Below are 17881 nucleotides of genomic sequence, written 5' to 3' on the forward strand. Positions count from 1 at the left end.
CGAAACCGCTAACAGTGCGGAACTGTTTCTGCACACATTCAACAAGTATGTTTTTAACAGTCGAAACGTGGTTAGAATATTAAAAAAATAATTCGACGATGAGTATAGATACCGTCTTAAAAGGGTAGCGCTTTGACTCCGCGAAAGAGCATAACAGAAAATTCGCAGGTGCAAGTAGAAACGGGTTTAGCGGAGGTGTAAAGCGTGGAAGTGCTGCATAGCAGCGGGAGGATTATATTTCGAAAACGACCAACGCGATGGAACGATTTTCTATTTGTTTAATAAATTATCGCATCTTTTCGAATGCTTATTTTTATCAGTCTTCTCGGCATAGCACAGAATCGTAAACTAAGAGAATAAGTACCTCTGAAACTGTTATTTTTTTTTAGGCGAGTAGCCATCAAGATTCTTTCGCGAAGTTTGTAAGCGAGATTCTGAAACTCGCTCTTTCAAGGTCAATGGGACTTGGTCCCACGACCTTCCGTCCCGACCTCAACAATTTTACGAATTATTAACGCGTTTCTGTACCCTTCAAGGAGGAATTGTTCCTGCTGCCGTCATCGTGTACCGATAATTTGCTGGTAGAATAAGTACTTTCGCTCGTGGATCCGCGTCGCACCGTGAATATGCAGCAAAACCATAAGAAGAACGCCGGAAGTCGTTTATCGCGGCTTAGCTCGCGAGCATAATGGATGATATCGGCACCGCGAAGTCTGCGAACCGTGACGTTTTTCATCGATATAGTTAAACGGTCTTTCGTCACGACCAACGCGCAACCAACTCTTGGACGATTGCTAAATCGCTTCAACCTTCTGAAAAATCAACTGCAACCGCAATTTAGAAAAAAAAAGAAACGAAATAGAAACCAACATGCTCCGGTATAAAGCTCCGGCCGAAAAGAAAAATGGTGACTCCGGATGAAGTACGCGAATCGAGTCGGCGTGTCGCGATTCGTGTTTGTTGGAATAATGGAAGAAACGCGGCAAAAAGGTGGCTCGGTGCAATCTTGCGGACGCTTTCTCCGCGACGATAACTCCCCGTAGTCTCTTCCGCGAGATCGCATCGACCCATTTGTCGCGGATCTTCCGTCGGAGCACGGCCGCGCGAAAAATCGAACCGTCGTTTCTCCGACAGGGTCAACCGCGTGGAATCGTCCGAATATCCCGCGATCCATCGGTCAGAACGACCATAGAGGGGGAGTACCTGGTGGCCGACGATTCGTCGAACAGGAGTAACGGCTGCGGGTCCGTGGCACGTTTTAACGGTATATTTCCATCGCGCGGAGATCTGGGTTGCTGGAGCGAGCAGCATAAGCAAGGTGCGCGCGTTTTCGCTTACCGCGCGTCCACGATTTCATGCATTTTACTATGCGACTCGATCTATGCTCGCTCAATATCTTTTTTATCCTTTGGCTCGATTACTCCCTTCCCCTCGAAAACGATGCTTCAACTTCCGTTCATTTGATTATCCTTAAAAAGGAGAACGAAGAAATTAGGAATATATAAATAAAATAAGTGTGCAACGTATACATGAATAAGTTGGATAGCGATGCGAAGTTTTAAACAATAGTTGTGCTGAATCGGTAATATACAGCTCGGAGTAAAGAACAGTTAAATGTGTGAAAGGAGTTGCGAAGAAGGTCAAGAGAGATATCGAAACTATTTGCGAATATATTCGTACGTTTAATGCGATTAAATTCACCGGATTTGCTATTTGCGAGAGTTCTTAAATACTTTAAGAAAATCTGATTTGTAACGCTATCGTGCTGTACACGCGAGTACGAAGATAACATCGAACGTTATTCGTAGTTCCTTTAGTTTTGTTATAATTATGGTACGTGGTTGGAAAAGGAAAATTTATATTTTCTGAATTAATGGAATTTGATTGTTGAAACACAGAGGCTTGGATGACTAACCATACTTCAAACTAGGACGAAGTAGAGTCACGTAGTACAGTCATACTCTGACTTGTGTCGTTTCTAGTAGCAACACGGTAGAATAAATTTGTGTTCGCGTGCTTCATTCTATACAGGGTGTTGGGACACCCCTAGGAAAAATTTTGATTTATCTATATAGAAATTGTAAATTTATCTCGAAAATGAGCATCCATGTAACTCGGTGACACGCGGCGTTTTATGGCGCTAACCGACGACAATGAAATCACGACGTTATTCCTGTCGCGTAATCGTCATCGCGTTTTACCATGTTTGCCGATTAACTTCACGTAAGAATCGAGAAAAACGTCGCCAGGCGATGGCTGTTCCTAGCGTCGTTTGTCTTTTGCGTTTGGAGGTCGATCCGAGTGCAAATCGACACAGTCCAGATTCCAGCGACTTCGATTGTGCCGTGTATCGAGGACGATCGACGGCTCGACTAGCGATTACCGATTCCGGCAATCATTCTGGCGAACCGAGGCCCAGAATATTGTAGCGTAGCCGCTGGAACGAGCGTCTCGAATCGCTATAATCGAAAATAAAAAGCAAAGACAAATCTTGATCGATCGAGTTAGCGTTGATGCAACCTTGCTTCTTCTTCCGACTCTTCTATCGCAAGATGGTCAAAGAAGCGACCATGATATCACATCTTACGCAATCTGCATCATTCGTAATCTTTATTTCGCACGACCGACTCAACAGCGTCAACCTTTGAATCCTAGAACAATTACGTCGAAGCTACTCGTGTCCGCTATAAACCTTGGAGCGTAATTTCATTATCAGTTCGACTCCTATCGCGACAACGATCTACAGAAACGTCTTCAACGTGGACTCGAACGTTCAATTGCGATCTGCTCGCGGTATTTTCGAGAATAATCCCAAGCTGTGTTCCGGTTAAGCACAGGACGATGGGCGGGAAAACGAAAAGATCGCGCAGTCTTTCGTGAAAGCGAATCTTTTTTTCGCAGACTGGTTCTCTCTCTCTCCGGCGTTGTCTTTTGGAGAAAGAGAGGCTACCGCCTCCGGCAACGGAGCAAAAGGTATGCGGCAGGTGACTTTCCGATCGGAGTTGGCAAGCGTCCCGAGACGCGCGCTCGCATTAAACGAGGACAACGATCTCGGTGGGTCTGGAATCGTGCTGCACTATCGCGCATCGATGTCTTTTTCTTATCGCGCTTGTATTACGATCTACCACGACTAAAATATCAGCGTACTCGTACGCGATATGTTGACCTTCGTGCGTCCTTGAGCGAGAGAAACGTCCAGGGACTATCGTCCTGTTGGAATCCGATAGCTTAAAGCACGCTCGCGAACCGTAGTATCGCAGGAAGCAAGAAAGAACGGTCTCGGATTAAGGAGAACGTGCCACTACGAGCAAGTAGAATATGGACGTCGACCAAAGGCCGTTCGTACACATGGCAACACGGTAAATCAGCCTTAGCGACGAGTTTCCTGGAGATTATTTCACGTACTCCACGAGATTTTTCACTTCGAGAGACGTTCCGCCTAGAAACGATATTACTAGCTGGAGAATCTAACGTCAAAATATCCGCCGCTGTAGGAAAGATAGGAGGGAAAGAAATATTTTTTTCAAGAATGGCTTGATTTCGGGGTTAACGAACCCGAAATTTCGCAGCCTTCGAGAAACGGTGCGTGAGAGGCGGCAGAAAAGGGTGATCGAAGAGGAAGAGGCAGACTGTGGAGGCTAGAGAGAGGCAGAAATAAGGAGAGTCGGGTTCCTCGAGAGAAGACTCCTCCTCCTTCTCGTCGCGTAGGTACAGAGATAAAACGGGAGATGCTTCGAGGAACAGGTAGTAACGGTACCTGCTGGTTCAAGCCATCTCTTCGGGAATCTAACTTTGAATACTGTTTTTCGGCGACGCTCGACTTAATAGACTTATCCGCGAAAACGAAGGCTTCCATCGCTATCGAACATGACGCCTGTACCCCGGTCCTGAGGCACGCCGCAGTCTTTACCATCCAGACGTATTCTAATGAGACCGTGTCTAATTAAATTCGCGTTACGCCACGCTATTATTAAGCCCGTAACCGTTGCGACAGTTTCTTATTCTGTCGCGCGACGACCGCCGCGGAGAAAACCATCTCACGCGTTTTGCCCAGCAAAACAACGGGTATTCCGTAGAAAAATTGCAGTCGATTTGTCGTTTTGCTTCAAAAATCGCGTTCGCTCTCTCGTGGCCGGTCACGCTCGTTAATTATGAACCAGCTAACGAGCTAACGCCGCTGAAAAGCCGCAGGGTGCTAGGAAATCGTTCCTAGCAACTTCTATGGAACCGAGTATTTCGAAACACCGATTAAGCTTATTCTTAAGGATACGCTACCACCAAAATCAACCCCTCGACGCACATGTTCGAGTCATGCTGACCTAAAGACGATTAAAAGGTTCAGGGATCCGTAGTTTTCGCTCGAAAGATCGTCGATCGTTCATTTCTTGTAACTTCGTGAGAAAAGGGAAGTTTTTCGGAGAACAATTTTCAGATGATAGGTGCATCGAGTACACTGGTCGATCGGTCACCTTGTATTCGTGCACTTCTGAGTGTTCCGAAGTCCGGCAAGTGGCCGGAATTCCAAATACGTATCGTTTAAGCTCGTTCTTTCCAATTAACGCTGACTCGAGCACGTATATTCGCCGAGATCGTTAGCTGTTGGCCAAACGGTTGTCAAAAGTACGAAATTTGACCGCGACAGGACCCAATAGGGGCAAGTCAGCGTCCATTAGAGTCTGTACGTGGTTGGAATTCGCAGAGGCTTCGATGGTAAAGTCGTCATCGTGGAATAAGAGGATCGCAAAGGTCGCGACGATTCCGAGTCGTGACGCGAAAAGGCACGTTCTTGAAACGTGGTATCGAGGTCGGCCTCTTGGTGAACGGCTCCAACGGCTGTTTGCCTGTGTGTGGTCGCAAACGAAAAAGAAACAATCGGGGTACAGAAGAATCCCCAAAGGAGCTTTTTAACGTTATTAGAGAAACGCGATTCAGCCTTGTTCTAGGCCAATCTCTCTGGTTTAACGATCAAAACTATTTGTTTAGTCGCTCGGGAGCTATAGAGCTACTTAAAACAAAGCCAGAACTCAATAATTTATGAGCTTCCACGGAATGATACGCCTACGCGCGTTCTCCGTTTCCTAAACAAACAAGCTTAACGCGGCGTAAAAATGGGGAATAGTGATTTACGGTTGGAGAAACCTTGAACGGTCAATTGATTCCTACATAGAACACACAGAGGAAAAGGTTTTCTTTCACAAAAAATCCTTTTATTAAAAAATTCGTATTTGGTAAATAAAACTCTGTCTCCACTTTGTGTACAGCGTAACGTATTATATAATTGTAATAGTAAATTACGGTTAACGGGGTAGCCGGAGACGGGGCGGCGGGATTACGAAGAAGATAGATCTATCGATCGATCGTTGTCAGCGCGGTACGACGAACGTACAGGGAAAGGTTTCTTCGGCCGTTCCAATTTTACAATGATCAAGTCCGCGCGTTACAAATTACGCGTGCATAGCTCTTCCTAGCAATGTCCGGCGAAACGGTTCGTTTTCAGTCTTGCGTCGAAGAACAATCGACGTTTGTCTTCTTGCGTTATCGTCTTCCACGGAGAAACGACGTCTTCTTCGTTGAACTCGTTGCTCGCGGAACAAAATTTATTGGTTGAACGACGACGTTTTCTTGGCGCGTTTCAAACGGTGTACAGGGTGATTCTTGCGACCGGGACGGACTGTGTAAAACACTTTCTTCTCATCGTAGCGAAAGCGACGGTGAAAACGAATCGGAAGGGAAAATAGCTTGCTAGAAAAATTCTCAACGTCGACGATCTTCCAAAGTCCGACGCGATTTAATCCTTGGATGTCGGAGTCCATGTTGAACCGAATACGAATTTTATTATTTTACATTTTAGTTGATGGTTTTCTTTTAAAAGCCCGGACTTCGTTGGCCGAGGGTTAAAATAGCAGAGACAAATACGCGTGACGAGCTTGCTTCGAGAGAAATTTGCAACCGTTATGTTCCCATCTTCGCGTCGCGATAATCGACGAGATTACGAAATAAGGCGTGTCGCGATTATCGTTCGGGTGCTCGTTGTACGTCGACCTGAAAAGGAATTTTCTCGCTCAGTAGGCCACGGTGGTACAAGGACTGCTTGAAAATGGTATCGCCTCGGTATTGTGGCGAGATAATTACACGACGTGCTCGGAGGTTCGTGGAAAACGTCGAAGGGGCTAATGACACCTCCGACAATGCACCAAGACCGTATGAAAATTCTCAAAGCTCCAACGAACGTTTCCATTTGTAGGAGGAACGCGGCTGCGAAAGGAAACTGTCGCGTTTCGATGAATGCTGATCGCTGCGTCGCGATAACAATTGTTCGGCGATATACAGGCCGATTCCCGTATCGTCGAATCAAACGATTCCTCAAGTATTCGATGAAAATCTATATAGAAACCAGGGACCAAAGATAACTATCCTAAAAATTTAACAAATATTATGCGAATTATTCGACGTCGCGATACGAGATTCCTGTAAATCTATCTACCGTAGCACGGAGATGCGCGAGAAAAAATGATCGAATAAAAGATGGCGTGAAACCTTTACGGCCCGATGACCTTTTTCGTAGAATCTTTAAATAAATTAGAATTAGACACGGACGCGCAAAGGGCTAACGAAGATAGGAACGATCGAACATCGTACGACTGCCAATTCTGCGAGCGACGTTTACGGAAAGTCTTTGCAGGAAATAAATTGGACGTAATTGACAATCGTAGGGATATTCGTGGGACGTGTGCGCAAAGGTAGAGGCCGATGATGAAACTTTCTCGTATCCGCGTATCGCAAGCTCTTTATTGACAAATAAATACGATAATAATGTATATACAAAAAAAAATAAATAATAGGAAAAACGTTTACCCGACGATGGTCAGTTCGCGTACCGTTTGTCTAAGTGCGATAGGGACAATGGGCGAGCGCGCGTACGTTTCGGAGGACGACGGAAATCAGTCCCGAAAATCGCCCGGGACAACGTAGAAGGTTGGGTGGGAGCAAAAGAAACAGATCGGGCTTAACGTAACAATACTAAGAATTATGGTAGTTATAACAGTCGAATATAACAGTACGTTTTATATTTTAAAATATCTCTCGACTCTTGCTTGTTCTTATGCAAAATACATTCAGCGTAGAAAAACTTCGCTACAAGATCCCTATAAAAATTAGTGGTTTCTCCGAGGAAGTCGGTCAGGTTTTCCCGTCTAAGAGCGCGTTCGCGCGGTTAATTGAAATGCGCTGGAATCGCGGATACGGAAATGAAATTCGGGTATTCCGGGAACAAAACGAGTGTCTGGGGGTGAGGGGGTGAGTGGGTGAGGGGTCGACAGAATGAAACGAGAAGTGAGAGAATAAAGAAAGGAGACTACTGTTGGAGAGGAAAGCGCTGGATTTCTTTCTTCGTTCGATTCTTTTCTTCCTTTGTGCACCGCAATGCCATTATCGTTAATGCGAAAAATTTCGAAATCTAGGTACACAGAACTTCCTGATCGGTTTCACGTTATCCGCTGATCAGACACAGAGCTTGAGCAATCTAATATTGAGCAGTCGTGCGCGAGGAATCGCTTTTCGGACAGAACTTAGGAGGCGGTCGAGGCAGTTTCGAACGCGAGAATAAATCGAAAACGAGACATGCATACGTACATATACGTATATAAAAAAAAAAAGAAAAACAATAATAGGAAAATATTTGGATCGATCGTCCGCGATCCGCGAGGATGTGTCGGAAGGAAGAGTGCCGTCGAATTTCGCCCGTTTCTCGAACGTATCTCTATCCCTAAAAACGTAAATGTTCGCGAGGCAATCTTAAGTTACCCGTGTATGTCGCGTCTATGACTAATGAATAGTATGTAAATCGCAGGCTTTAACGGTAAAAATAAACGACACGGAATAGGAACAAGAGGACAGTCCTCGACGTTATACATATCGTATCTTAAACTACGTACAGCTTTCTCCGCTAGCTGAGACGCGCCCTATATGCTAAACGATCCCGATAAACAAAATGGAAAGGAAAAAAGGAAATACGAAAAGGTAGCTTACAATGTCTACACCGCTAACGGGGGGGGGGGGGGGAAACAACTTAAAAAAGAAGAAGTCTGTCTATCGTAAACGAACCGTCGAGTACGAAACAGCGTGCGCCGCGGCGATCGCTCGCGAGGACTCTTTCGAAAATGACCAGTGTGATTACAATGTGTCCCGTGCTCTCAAGAGGAATTCTCACGCGTGTACGCGAACGCCAGGGATCAGGAGGAGGCCTCAAAAGGAATCGAGGAATGAATTTTCGTTGAAAGATTCGATACAAGGGAAGGCTTGGGTCGCCATCGTCTCCGAGGCAAATCTTGAAACGCGAGTCCCGAGGATCGTATCTCGTCGAATGATTTCTCGATCGCATTGAACCACGTTCCCGCGTATTTATCGAGAACGCGGTTCATCGCGTCGATCTCTGCTTCGAAACGTCCAATTTCTACGTTAATTCGCTTTAGTGATATCGATGCCGGTTCGACGAGTCACCCGTTGAAATTCTTGTCTCGCCGCGGATACACAGACATACATATGGATACGGGCACAGTCGTTCTCGTAACGCTACGCGTATTTCCTTCGTATCAGATTCTTTTCTCCTTAATATACATATACATACATGTATATGTATATATTATACGATCTCAAAACTATATAGGCCTAAGAAACTTCTTTTTATAGTCACGAGCCACTTTGTATGATATAGAGAGTACTCGTCACTTTGTAGGAAACATTTTTCTGGTTTAATCTTACGACGCCTTACGCACGCGGAGCCTGTGCATGCGTATACAGGGTGTTCGCCGCGAAACAAAAGTAAACGATCGAACGTAAGTTTAAAAACTATTCTTCTCGTCGCGAGGGATGTTCTTTTCGAGCATATTGAAATCTGTTCTACGCCGTTGAGACACCCTGTATCGCGCACCTACACGCGTACAAATTATGCATATGGTCTAAGCGTTAACTGTTTATCCGTATTACACTAAATACTTGAAAATACGAGCGAGGCTTCACATTGTTTATAATACAAGAGTTGATCACGCGACCGTCGTCGGAACGGCTCGCGTTTCATCCGTTCCTTAACTCTTTGCAACACGGTGGCTGACTACCTACGTAACATTCGTTCGAGCACAGTGGTCAACGCCGATGATCCCGACGATTTCCACCACCTTCCACGGAGTACTATTCGCTCATTTCGATTTTGTCTTTCAATTCCAAAAATATACTTCAAATCAATACGAGGGTCTTTTGTACTCGAGAATAGAAATAAACGTGTCTCGTCACTTTTGTTTGTTCTATCCTCCGTGTGCGCAAAAGGTCTCGAAACTACTGAAATTGTCGAGGTTCGCCGATTTGCCTGCGGGCTTGGTCGACTGTCCGTCTCGCGGAAAAGGGCCCGCGAGAAAGACAGTCGACCAATCCTGTGGGTAAACCTGACTGGAAACCTGTCTCGAATGCAGAAAGAAGAGCAATAGCTCGCGCAGGACTCCGCGGAACCGAGAACGAGGGTTAATTTCACGTTAAGCGAGAGCTGCGAAGAACTAAAAAAAGTTCAGCCATGGGTCAAAGACCATAAGTACTCGAGCGATCGCGCGGGTTCCTTTTAAATTTCGCCGACTGACTAATCGCTCGCGAGAATCCCTCGGCTTGGCACTTTGGCTCGACCAACGAGGAACGAGCGTAGTATAGAGGGTTCAAGTAGAGGAAAATCGACTCGCATGTTCTCGCGATCGTTTTCGACGTCCGACGTAACCGGGGCCACGCTGTTTGCTTATGGCTTCTTTGTATCGTTTCATTTTCGATGCAAGACGTTTCAACGATCGATTTCGCTTTTTTAATGTTTTTCATATGCAGAATTGTCACATGCTAAGCCTGTATTTCAGTCATCGCTGGAATCGTTCCTGGCGAAGTCGGGCGAATTCGAATTCCGACGCGTTAAACTTCTCGTTCTCGCGTCCTGTGGGCGGTTCTCGTTCTTCCGGAGGAACAGCCTCTCCGGTCAGCGAGAAAATGAACGAAAGTACAAGCGACAGTAAGTCTCGAGGAGAAACAAAGGGGACGTAACGGGTCTCGAGCGGATGCACTCGGCGAACGAGGAAAGAAAAAAAAAGAAACAAAAAGGATGGCCTTCGCGAAGAGATGAGAAAATATATGTATACACGTGTGTATGGAACTTCTACCATTTCGTTCGATTACGTTAAACTTACTCAGCAAACACGGGCGTTAATAAAATGGGATTAGCTAATCAGTCTTGTGTGTTAGAGGCTCGTTACGTCTAGACTCGACCGTGTACCGCGTTGCTGCTCGTGGCATTGTATTCTCTCCTCTCGCTTCTTGCTCGACGCTAAACTCCCGAGGCGACGACAACCTTTGCGTTCGAATCTATTTCGTTCGTCGATCGACCTCGAGCTATAAACAGTCTACGTTCTCTCGTCTACTCGGAAGCATACTGAGATCATGCCTCCGAATGGTTCAATTTGTTTCCCTTATTCGTGTCATGACGCGACACGAGACGCCTCTCCTCAGGCGTTGATTTGCTTCGATACGCTCGCGTCAACCACCGATCGAGTAATTTTCTATCGCACGATCGGGTTACATCTTTTGCGGGAAATGCGGTTTCTCGTGTCCGCGGCAAGGAAATCGGGCCGAATTTTTCCTCGTTGGACGCCTTCGTCTCTCGGCGATCTCTAGCCACGCAAAATGGCGGGGAAAATGTTGTTTCCTCCAGGAAGAAACTCGATGCGGTCGATTACGCGTTCCCTCTCCAACGAATCGTCGTATAATCTAACCTATCGGTAATAGTAGTCGCGAAGAAGCATAAAATCGTGCAAAGTGGCAGCTAAGCGCGTTCCGCGTGTTCCTTGCACAGTATAAAATCGTCGTACCGCCCGGTAGCGAGGCGATGCGCCTAATTGCCACTTGGATTTACCGCTTCGACGCGGTCAACGTAAGGTAGGAAGCCGACGTTTCCTTGTCACGGTTAGTTTCGAACGAAGAGAAACGCATTTCTAAATTATTAATAATGTAACGGGCACGCACACGCACGCACGCACTCACACGTACATACACACGCACTCTAATTAACATGTACACACGCGTATAGCGATCTTTGTAAAACGAACGTCCTGATTATTTCTCAAGTTATTATTCGTGACTCTAATTACGTTCATATTGAGAATTCATTATCTCGATCGAGAAACTTAAATACAATAGATTCCTATATAATGCGAGAAAATTTATGGACATCGATTGCACATATTTTCAACGAAAATACTTTCATGTTGACGATTACGTTAAAATACGATTGTTCTTTTAATCGGTATCTATATTTATATCATTAAATCAATCAAATTTAGTATAAATTACCAAGAAACAGTATTTACGAGTTTTGTAACTTTAAGCATGGAACCTAACACCCGACAAAGTAATGGGTTCCGTAAATGTAGCGTTTAAAATAGTCGTTTCGGCTACGCGATGTCTCCGTTCGAACCGAACGTCTTCTCTAAGGTCTTAAACGTGTCCGAGAACTTAAAAAATAATCGTATCGGTCGCTTTAGAAAAATCACGCCCTGCCCGTACATGTATAAAGCAAATCGTTAATTAATATATAAATCTTTGATGTGATTACGTACATGGTTACGTACACAATTGAAAACACGGCTGCTATAACGGGCCAGAAATGGCGCGCGTTTTCGTCGAGTTGTCCTCGATTTGTCGGTAAACGTACCGAATTTGCACCGTTCGTTCCGCTGCGCACATTTTCTTTCGTCTTAAAAAGGCAGTGTCTGCTGTAACGAGGCGCGAAGTAAAATTTCCGGCTTCTCGCGGATAGGCTGCTCTCGGAGAGAAAAATAAACGAACCACGGACGCGTAAAAAAATCGACCGCGCACGCTCGATCGCGTCCAAAGAACGTCAGAACCTCCCCCCGGGCTTGTGTAAAGCGCACTTTTGTCCAACGCACCGCTTGAGCGTAGAGAAAACGCGATGCCAGGGATTTTCGGAACATATTTAGTCGCGAGTGTTTCGGGAGCTTACGAATCAGATGCACAGACACTGCCCCTTTAGAACGGTCGTTCGACTTTGGAATACCCTGAACACGTCCGCGTCAGACTTTCCCGAATAACTTTACGCGTTCGAGAGGAAAAACTCGAACCGCGAACGCGTTAAGACTACGTGGTCGCGCCACTGATGTACCCGTTGTTCAAAGTCTCCGGTTTGTTTACGTACTCGACCGTCGATTGTATCGAGTCTTTCTCGTTGTCGATGTCGATCGCGTCCATGGACGGGAAGTCGACTTTGAGCGGCATCATCTCCCTCTTTTCGACAGCCGATAGGATTTCCGGGCTGCCGTTCTCGTAGTCCGGGCTGGCCAGCTTGGACGAGTTCGGGCTGTTCAGAAAGTTTCGTTTGTTCGCGTTCATCGGGCTGCTCCCGGACTTGTTGCCTATGGAGAGCTGGCTCAGGTTGCTTCGGGACACGCTTCTCGCGTCTATGAAGGGCGAGCTTCTCACTGACTTCAGACTCTCCTCCACGAACGGCAGGTTCAAAGCGTCTTTGCCCGAGGCTACCGAGTTCGCGGAGACTCCGTCAAAGTCGTCGAAACACGCCTTGAACGGTACGTTCAAGGAGTTTGCGTTGTGACAGTTGACGGTAGCCTTCGAGTTCTCGCCGTAAGAGTCCATCCCGTAGCGAAACTCGAAGATGTTTTTAATACTGATGGGCTCGACGCTGGCGAAGTTGCCGAAATCTTGCCGCAACGGGGAGTCTTCCTCGCCTTCCGTCTCTTCTTCTTGCAGGTCTTGCAAAGTAGAGAGCTCCAAGTGCCTATGAACGCGAGTCGAATCGGTACCATGAAACGTAACTGTAACGATCGTGTATCCGTTAGGCGACGGATTGGGCGTACTTACTGGTCGGTCAGCGGAGAGTTGGATCTATTTTGATTTCGTGCTTCGATTCCCTCCGTGCTGTGATAGAAACTGACTAGTTGAAATTTTTCGGAATCGATGTGTTTTAGCAACATCGTGGCGATGTCCATGAACGTGGGTCTCCTGGTCGCTTTGTGTCTCCAAGTGCGCTTCATCAGCTCGTACAGTAACTCCGGACAGTTCTCCGGTCGCTCCATCACTCCCCCTTCGATCACGTACCGCAAAACCTGTGAAATAGCGAGGTTAGACTGGCTACGATCGACCTTGCCGGTCTCAGATCGTCCTCCTGCACACCTGGTCGTTGGCTAAACCCTGATAGGGCTGCGACGCGAACGTCACCATTTCCCACAACACGACTCCGTAGCTCCAGACGTCGGAATAGCTGCTGAACACGCCGTCCTTCAAGCTCTCGGGCGCCATCCACCTAACCGGCAGAAGACCCTTGCTTCCCTTTCGATAGTAATCTCTCTCGTACACGTCTCTGGTCATCCCAAAGTCTCCCACCTTCACGGTTAGATCCTCGGCGACCATGCAATTTCGCGCGGCCAGATCTCTGTGCACGAACTTCTTCGTCGCGAGATACGCCATCCCGTCCGCGATCTCGATCGCCATTTGGAGTATTCTTTCCAATTTCGGTGGCGTGTTCGAGAAGTTCTCGCACGTTCCCGGTCTGTGGCTTCTAAGGTATCTCTTCAAATCGCCGTTCACCATCAGTTCCATGATGACCAACGTTGGTTGCCCACGCGTCACGACACCCAACAACTTTACCACGTGATGAGCGTCGAAGCCCCTGGAGAACAAAATCGAAGGGTTAAATAAAGAGAAAGACGTTGCGTTGTATTTTCCAACTTACTTCATGACCGACGCCTCGTTGAGAAACTCGATACGCTCCCGATTAGTGGCGTCTTTGTTCACCGTTTTCACGGCGCATTGGACTTCCGGTTTGCCTTTCACGATATCCCTGGCTATGCCTTCGTACACCATCCCGAACGAACCGTTTCCCAGGGATCTGAGCATCTCGATTTTTTCTCTGGGCACCTCCCATTCGTCCAGGACGTACGGGGCGCTCATATACTCCGGGTTCACCGTCGCTATTAGGGTCGCGTTCGCTACGCCCCTCATATACTTCCGTTTCAACACGTAGAACAACGTCAAACAGAGAATCAGCAGGATCACGCAGAATAACAGCCAAAAGATCAACCAGAACGTGCTCAGCGTGTTCCGTTCCTCGATGTAAAAGTATTTGACCTGCGTGTACGCGCCGTTACCCGCTAGACTGGTCGCTCTGACCTTTACGGAGTAGTTTCCGGCTTGTAGACCTTTCAGAACGTACGATTTCCCCGCTTTGGTAAAATCCCGCCTCGTGATGCAGATCACCGTCGGCTTGTACTGGAAGCAGACACGCGGAACCTTAAAAATTCGTCAGATACTTTTTATAATTTGTATCGTTAAATAAAAGGGAAAAAACTCACGTTTTGAATGTCCACCCTTTTGTACTCGATCTGGTAGGTGACTATCAAGCCGTTGGGTTGCGGGGGTTCTTCCCACTGAAGCGTGATCATGGTCGCCAGGCTGTTGTTCTCGCGAGACGTGCTCATCTCGAACGTGTTCGGAGGAATATTATCGGCGCTGTCCAACGCGAACGTGCGGATGGTCCTCATGCTCTTGGTAGAGCATTTCGTATAGTTGTCGTTCATCTCTTGCGCCCTACACGCCTGCACCTCGATGTTGTACACGGCGAAGTGACGTACATTTTTTATTACGAAGGACAAGTTGGTGCTCGGCACGAGTTGCCCGAAAACGATGTAGGTGTTGTTCTCCATCTTGTTTACGATGGGCTGCGCATTCGAAAACGGTAAGAACAGCGATTTTCGGTAAGAACCGACCGAGAACCCGATGTTGGATTATCTTACCAGATCGCGGTCCACCACCTTCGTTTTACGACCGGAAGAAACGAACGACGCGTTTCCGAGGTCGCGCTTCGTCCTCGGTTTCCGCTTCACGTACACCTGGTTGTGCAAAGCGTCCTCGAAGGCGATCGCGCTCGAGGCTTCCTTCTCCCGAAGTGACTGATCGGTCTCGCGATTCGTACACTCGCAAGTTTCGGCCTTTGAAGCGATGTTCTTCTTCTCTTCCTCCATCCGTTTCCGATCCTCCTCCTCCATCCGTTTCCGATCTTCGTCTTCCACCGAGATCGCCTTCTTGTCCGTCAGCAGCATGGCTGCAAACACAATAATAGTTATAATAAAAACAACACTATTTAGAGGCGAGAGCGTTTCACTTACGTTCCTCGCAGTAGTTCCTTTGATCGATAAAGTTCGGATCGTCCGGTTCCCATCGGCCAGAGATTCGATAGTGGGTCAAGTTTCCGTTCTTGTTCAGAGGCGGGGACCAGGACATGCCTAGTTCGTTGCTCGAGGTGCTCCAGGTTTTGAGGAATCTCGGAGGCTCGGGTGCCTCGGGCATCGTTCTGAAATAGGTCAGGTTGCTCTGAGCACCGGACCTCTCGGTGGCGATCGTGTAAGTCTTTACGTAGTACGCGTACTGCGTGTACGGCTTCAACTGGGCCAGATAGTGGGCATGCACCCTTTTCTCCTGTTGCCCGGGAAATTTCGAGCTCTCCATCAGGCTGGCGTTCCTGTTCGCCGCCACGTCGTCCACCTTCCAGCCATCGCCGCCGCAGGCGTCCCTGCCGTCGTACATCGTGACGTTTCCGTTCGGTGCCTCGATGAAGTACACCACGTAGCCCAGCAGCGACCTGGCATCGTGGTGGTTGAACGGCTCCCACTCTATCACCGCCCCCCAGGGCGATTTGGTGCCCACCCTGGTCTTCAGTTCGGTCACGTTACAGGCCACCTTGTCGCCGTTGCTGTTAGGCGCCACATCGAAATCGGTGAACGGCCTCAAGCCCGCCTTTTCCCTCAACGTCTCGATCTTGTACAGACACAGTTTCGGATTCAGATGGAAGAACACTTTGCCAGGTTCGCCCTTGGACAGGATCTTTATGTCGCGGTGCCAGCTCCAGTCCCACAGCTCCCGCAGATTCTGGTTGTCCATTACCACCAGGGAGTATTTGGAGCTGTCGATGTCGTTGCCGCGTATCAACCGAAGATTCTTGAGAAAGTTCAACGATATTAGCTGAAAGCTACGCACGACCTTCAGATAGCCGTCGATCTCCTCTATGGTGCTCAGGCTGTCCTCCAGTTCCTTGACGATGTTCTTGCCGCCGCGTATCTGTATCTCCAGGTTGCCGGTTATGTGGGTGCAACCGCGTAGAGTTTGCGCGGAGGATATGCTGTCCACGTTCAATCCGGCGCACTTCTTCTGACAGGGTCCCTCGCACTTCTTGCACGACGGTTTACCATTTATCTCCTCGTCCGTGTATCCGGCCGGACACTCCATCACGCAGCTCCCGTTGAACGGCTTGTACGGGAAGTTCTTCACGTTGTACGCCTCCCGCGGTTTCTCCATACGACGACACCTGTCCTCGTCGATGCACCGGTGGCTCATAAACTCCAGCAGGCCGTCCGGACACCTGTCCTTGCATTCGTTGTTCGCGGTTATCACGTTCTTGCACACCATACAGTCGCTCATCGTTGGCCCGAAACACGTGCCCAGACACGACGGGTGGCAACACTTACCCATCTCGTCGCAGGCGTTGTTCTCGCACTTCTGGTCGCAAACTGAAATGCGGGAAAACTCGATTTACCAGCCTAATCCCTTGTGCAACCATGAGTCTAACCCGTATATGTTTTAAGTTTCACGATGTGATTCTTGCCGAACAAGATTAACGTTACGGATACAAACACGCGTAAATATCTCGTTGGCGGTTCCGAGTAAACAACTTTGCACGCGTAACCATTTTGCGTCGACGACGAACCCTCTCGCGTTCTTCGCTGGGACGCGTGGGACGAATTATTTCCCCTGTACGCCCTTTACCCTTTGCGATCGATAGGGAAGACAATACGCGAAATTTTGAGAGTTCTCGTAGACACTCTATTTTCTACTCCCGATAATTTTCATCGAACGAACAAATAGGTTGTATTTTTTCCTGCGACTCTATCTCCAAGATTGACACGTTTGTTCTCATGCGACAAAAATTTCCATGTGCATTGTGTTTCGTACGGGATCACGCGAGTTTGCTCACGCGAGACAGCATGCATCGTTAGCACGGAATCTCTCGCACGTTCGTGCGAAAGCAGTTCTGAATTTTGATGTAAATTCTGTCCAGCTAGGGTTATCGACTCGTGCTGACACTCACGATTATATTTATTTATTTGTAAACGGGTATTTGAAATGTTCATCTCTGTTAAATCTGACGCTGGTTAAACGTTTCGATCGAAATTTGTCTGGTATGCTTTTTCCTTACGATCCAAGGACGGTAACCCTACGCAACTCGATTGCAATATCTTTGGCACGATCCCGTCCGAAACAGGTTTAAAAATCAATTCTCATGCGCGTTTCATAAATGCGTGAACATTCGCCCTGTCCGAAACCCTGGTCGTTTGCATTGAGCACACGACCCACGTAGCACGAATATCGTCGCTACGATACGAAACGCAAAACGGCGTGTACGAAAAAATGGTCGAGAAATTTCTAAAGTACACCGAAATAGTTTAAGCGTGCAAATATGAGGGATCCGTAGCAACGATCCAAGTCGAAGGCGTAATTGAGCGTCGTGGCGCCCACGGGCATACCGCCTACGGTGGCCGACGTCACGCGCCATCAATTCTTCGGTCCCTTCTCTCCTCCGAACGGAACGAATCGAAACGGACAGACTCCATTTTCCGCAAGGCCAACGAATGATCGTAGAATTTCGGAAGGAAGATAACCGTTTGAGGCGTCCATTTGCTTTCGTCTCGCGACAACGTGGAATTTACGCGCGTCGAAGCACGATAGGCTGACGGCACGGCGCGGCGGTTAGGGAAGCCTCGAACTTTTCCCCTTTCGA

General features: G+C 47.6%; 1 protein-coding gene across 1 annotated transcript in view; it reads right to left on the reverse strand.

Annotated features, from left to right (window-relative positions):
- Window positions 1–8874: 8874 nt before the first annotated feature.
- Inr-2 (insulin-like receptor-like) overlaps window positions 8875–17881 on the reverse strand; it is a 47942-nt gene continuing 38935 nt past the window's right edge. Inside the window, exons 6-12 of the mRNA XM_076764000.1 lie at window positions 15216–16613; window positions 14844–15151; window positions 14403–14768; window positions 13784–14319; window positions 13225–13720; window positions 12913–13157; window positions 8875–12829 (exon numbers count right to left, since the gene is read on the reverse strand). Of these exons, the coding sequence (XP_076620115.1) occupies window positions 12175–12829; window positions 12913–13157; window positions 13225–13720; window positions 13784–14319; window positions 14403–14768; window positions 14844–15151; window positions 15216–16613 (4004 nt within the window). The 3' untranslated portion in view covers window positions 8875–12174. The remainder of the gene's footprint in view (window positions 12830–12912; window positions 13158–13224; window positions 13721–13783; window positions 14320–14402; window positions 14769–14843; window positions 15152–15215; window positions 16614–17881) is intronic.

Source organism: Colletes latitarsis, chromosome 4 (assembly GCF_051014445.1).
Source record: "Colletes latitarsis isolate SP2378_abdomen chromosome 4, iyColLati1, whole genome shotgun sequence".
NCBI classification, from domain to species: Eukaryota; Metazoa; Arthropoda; class Insecta; order Hymenoptera; family Colletidae; genus Colletes; species Colletes latitarsis.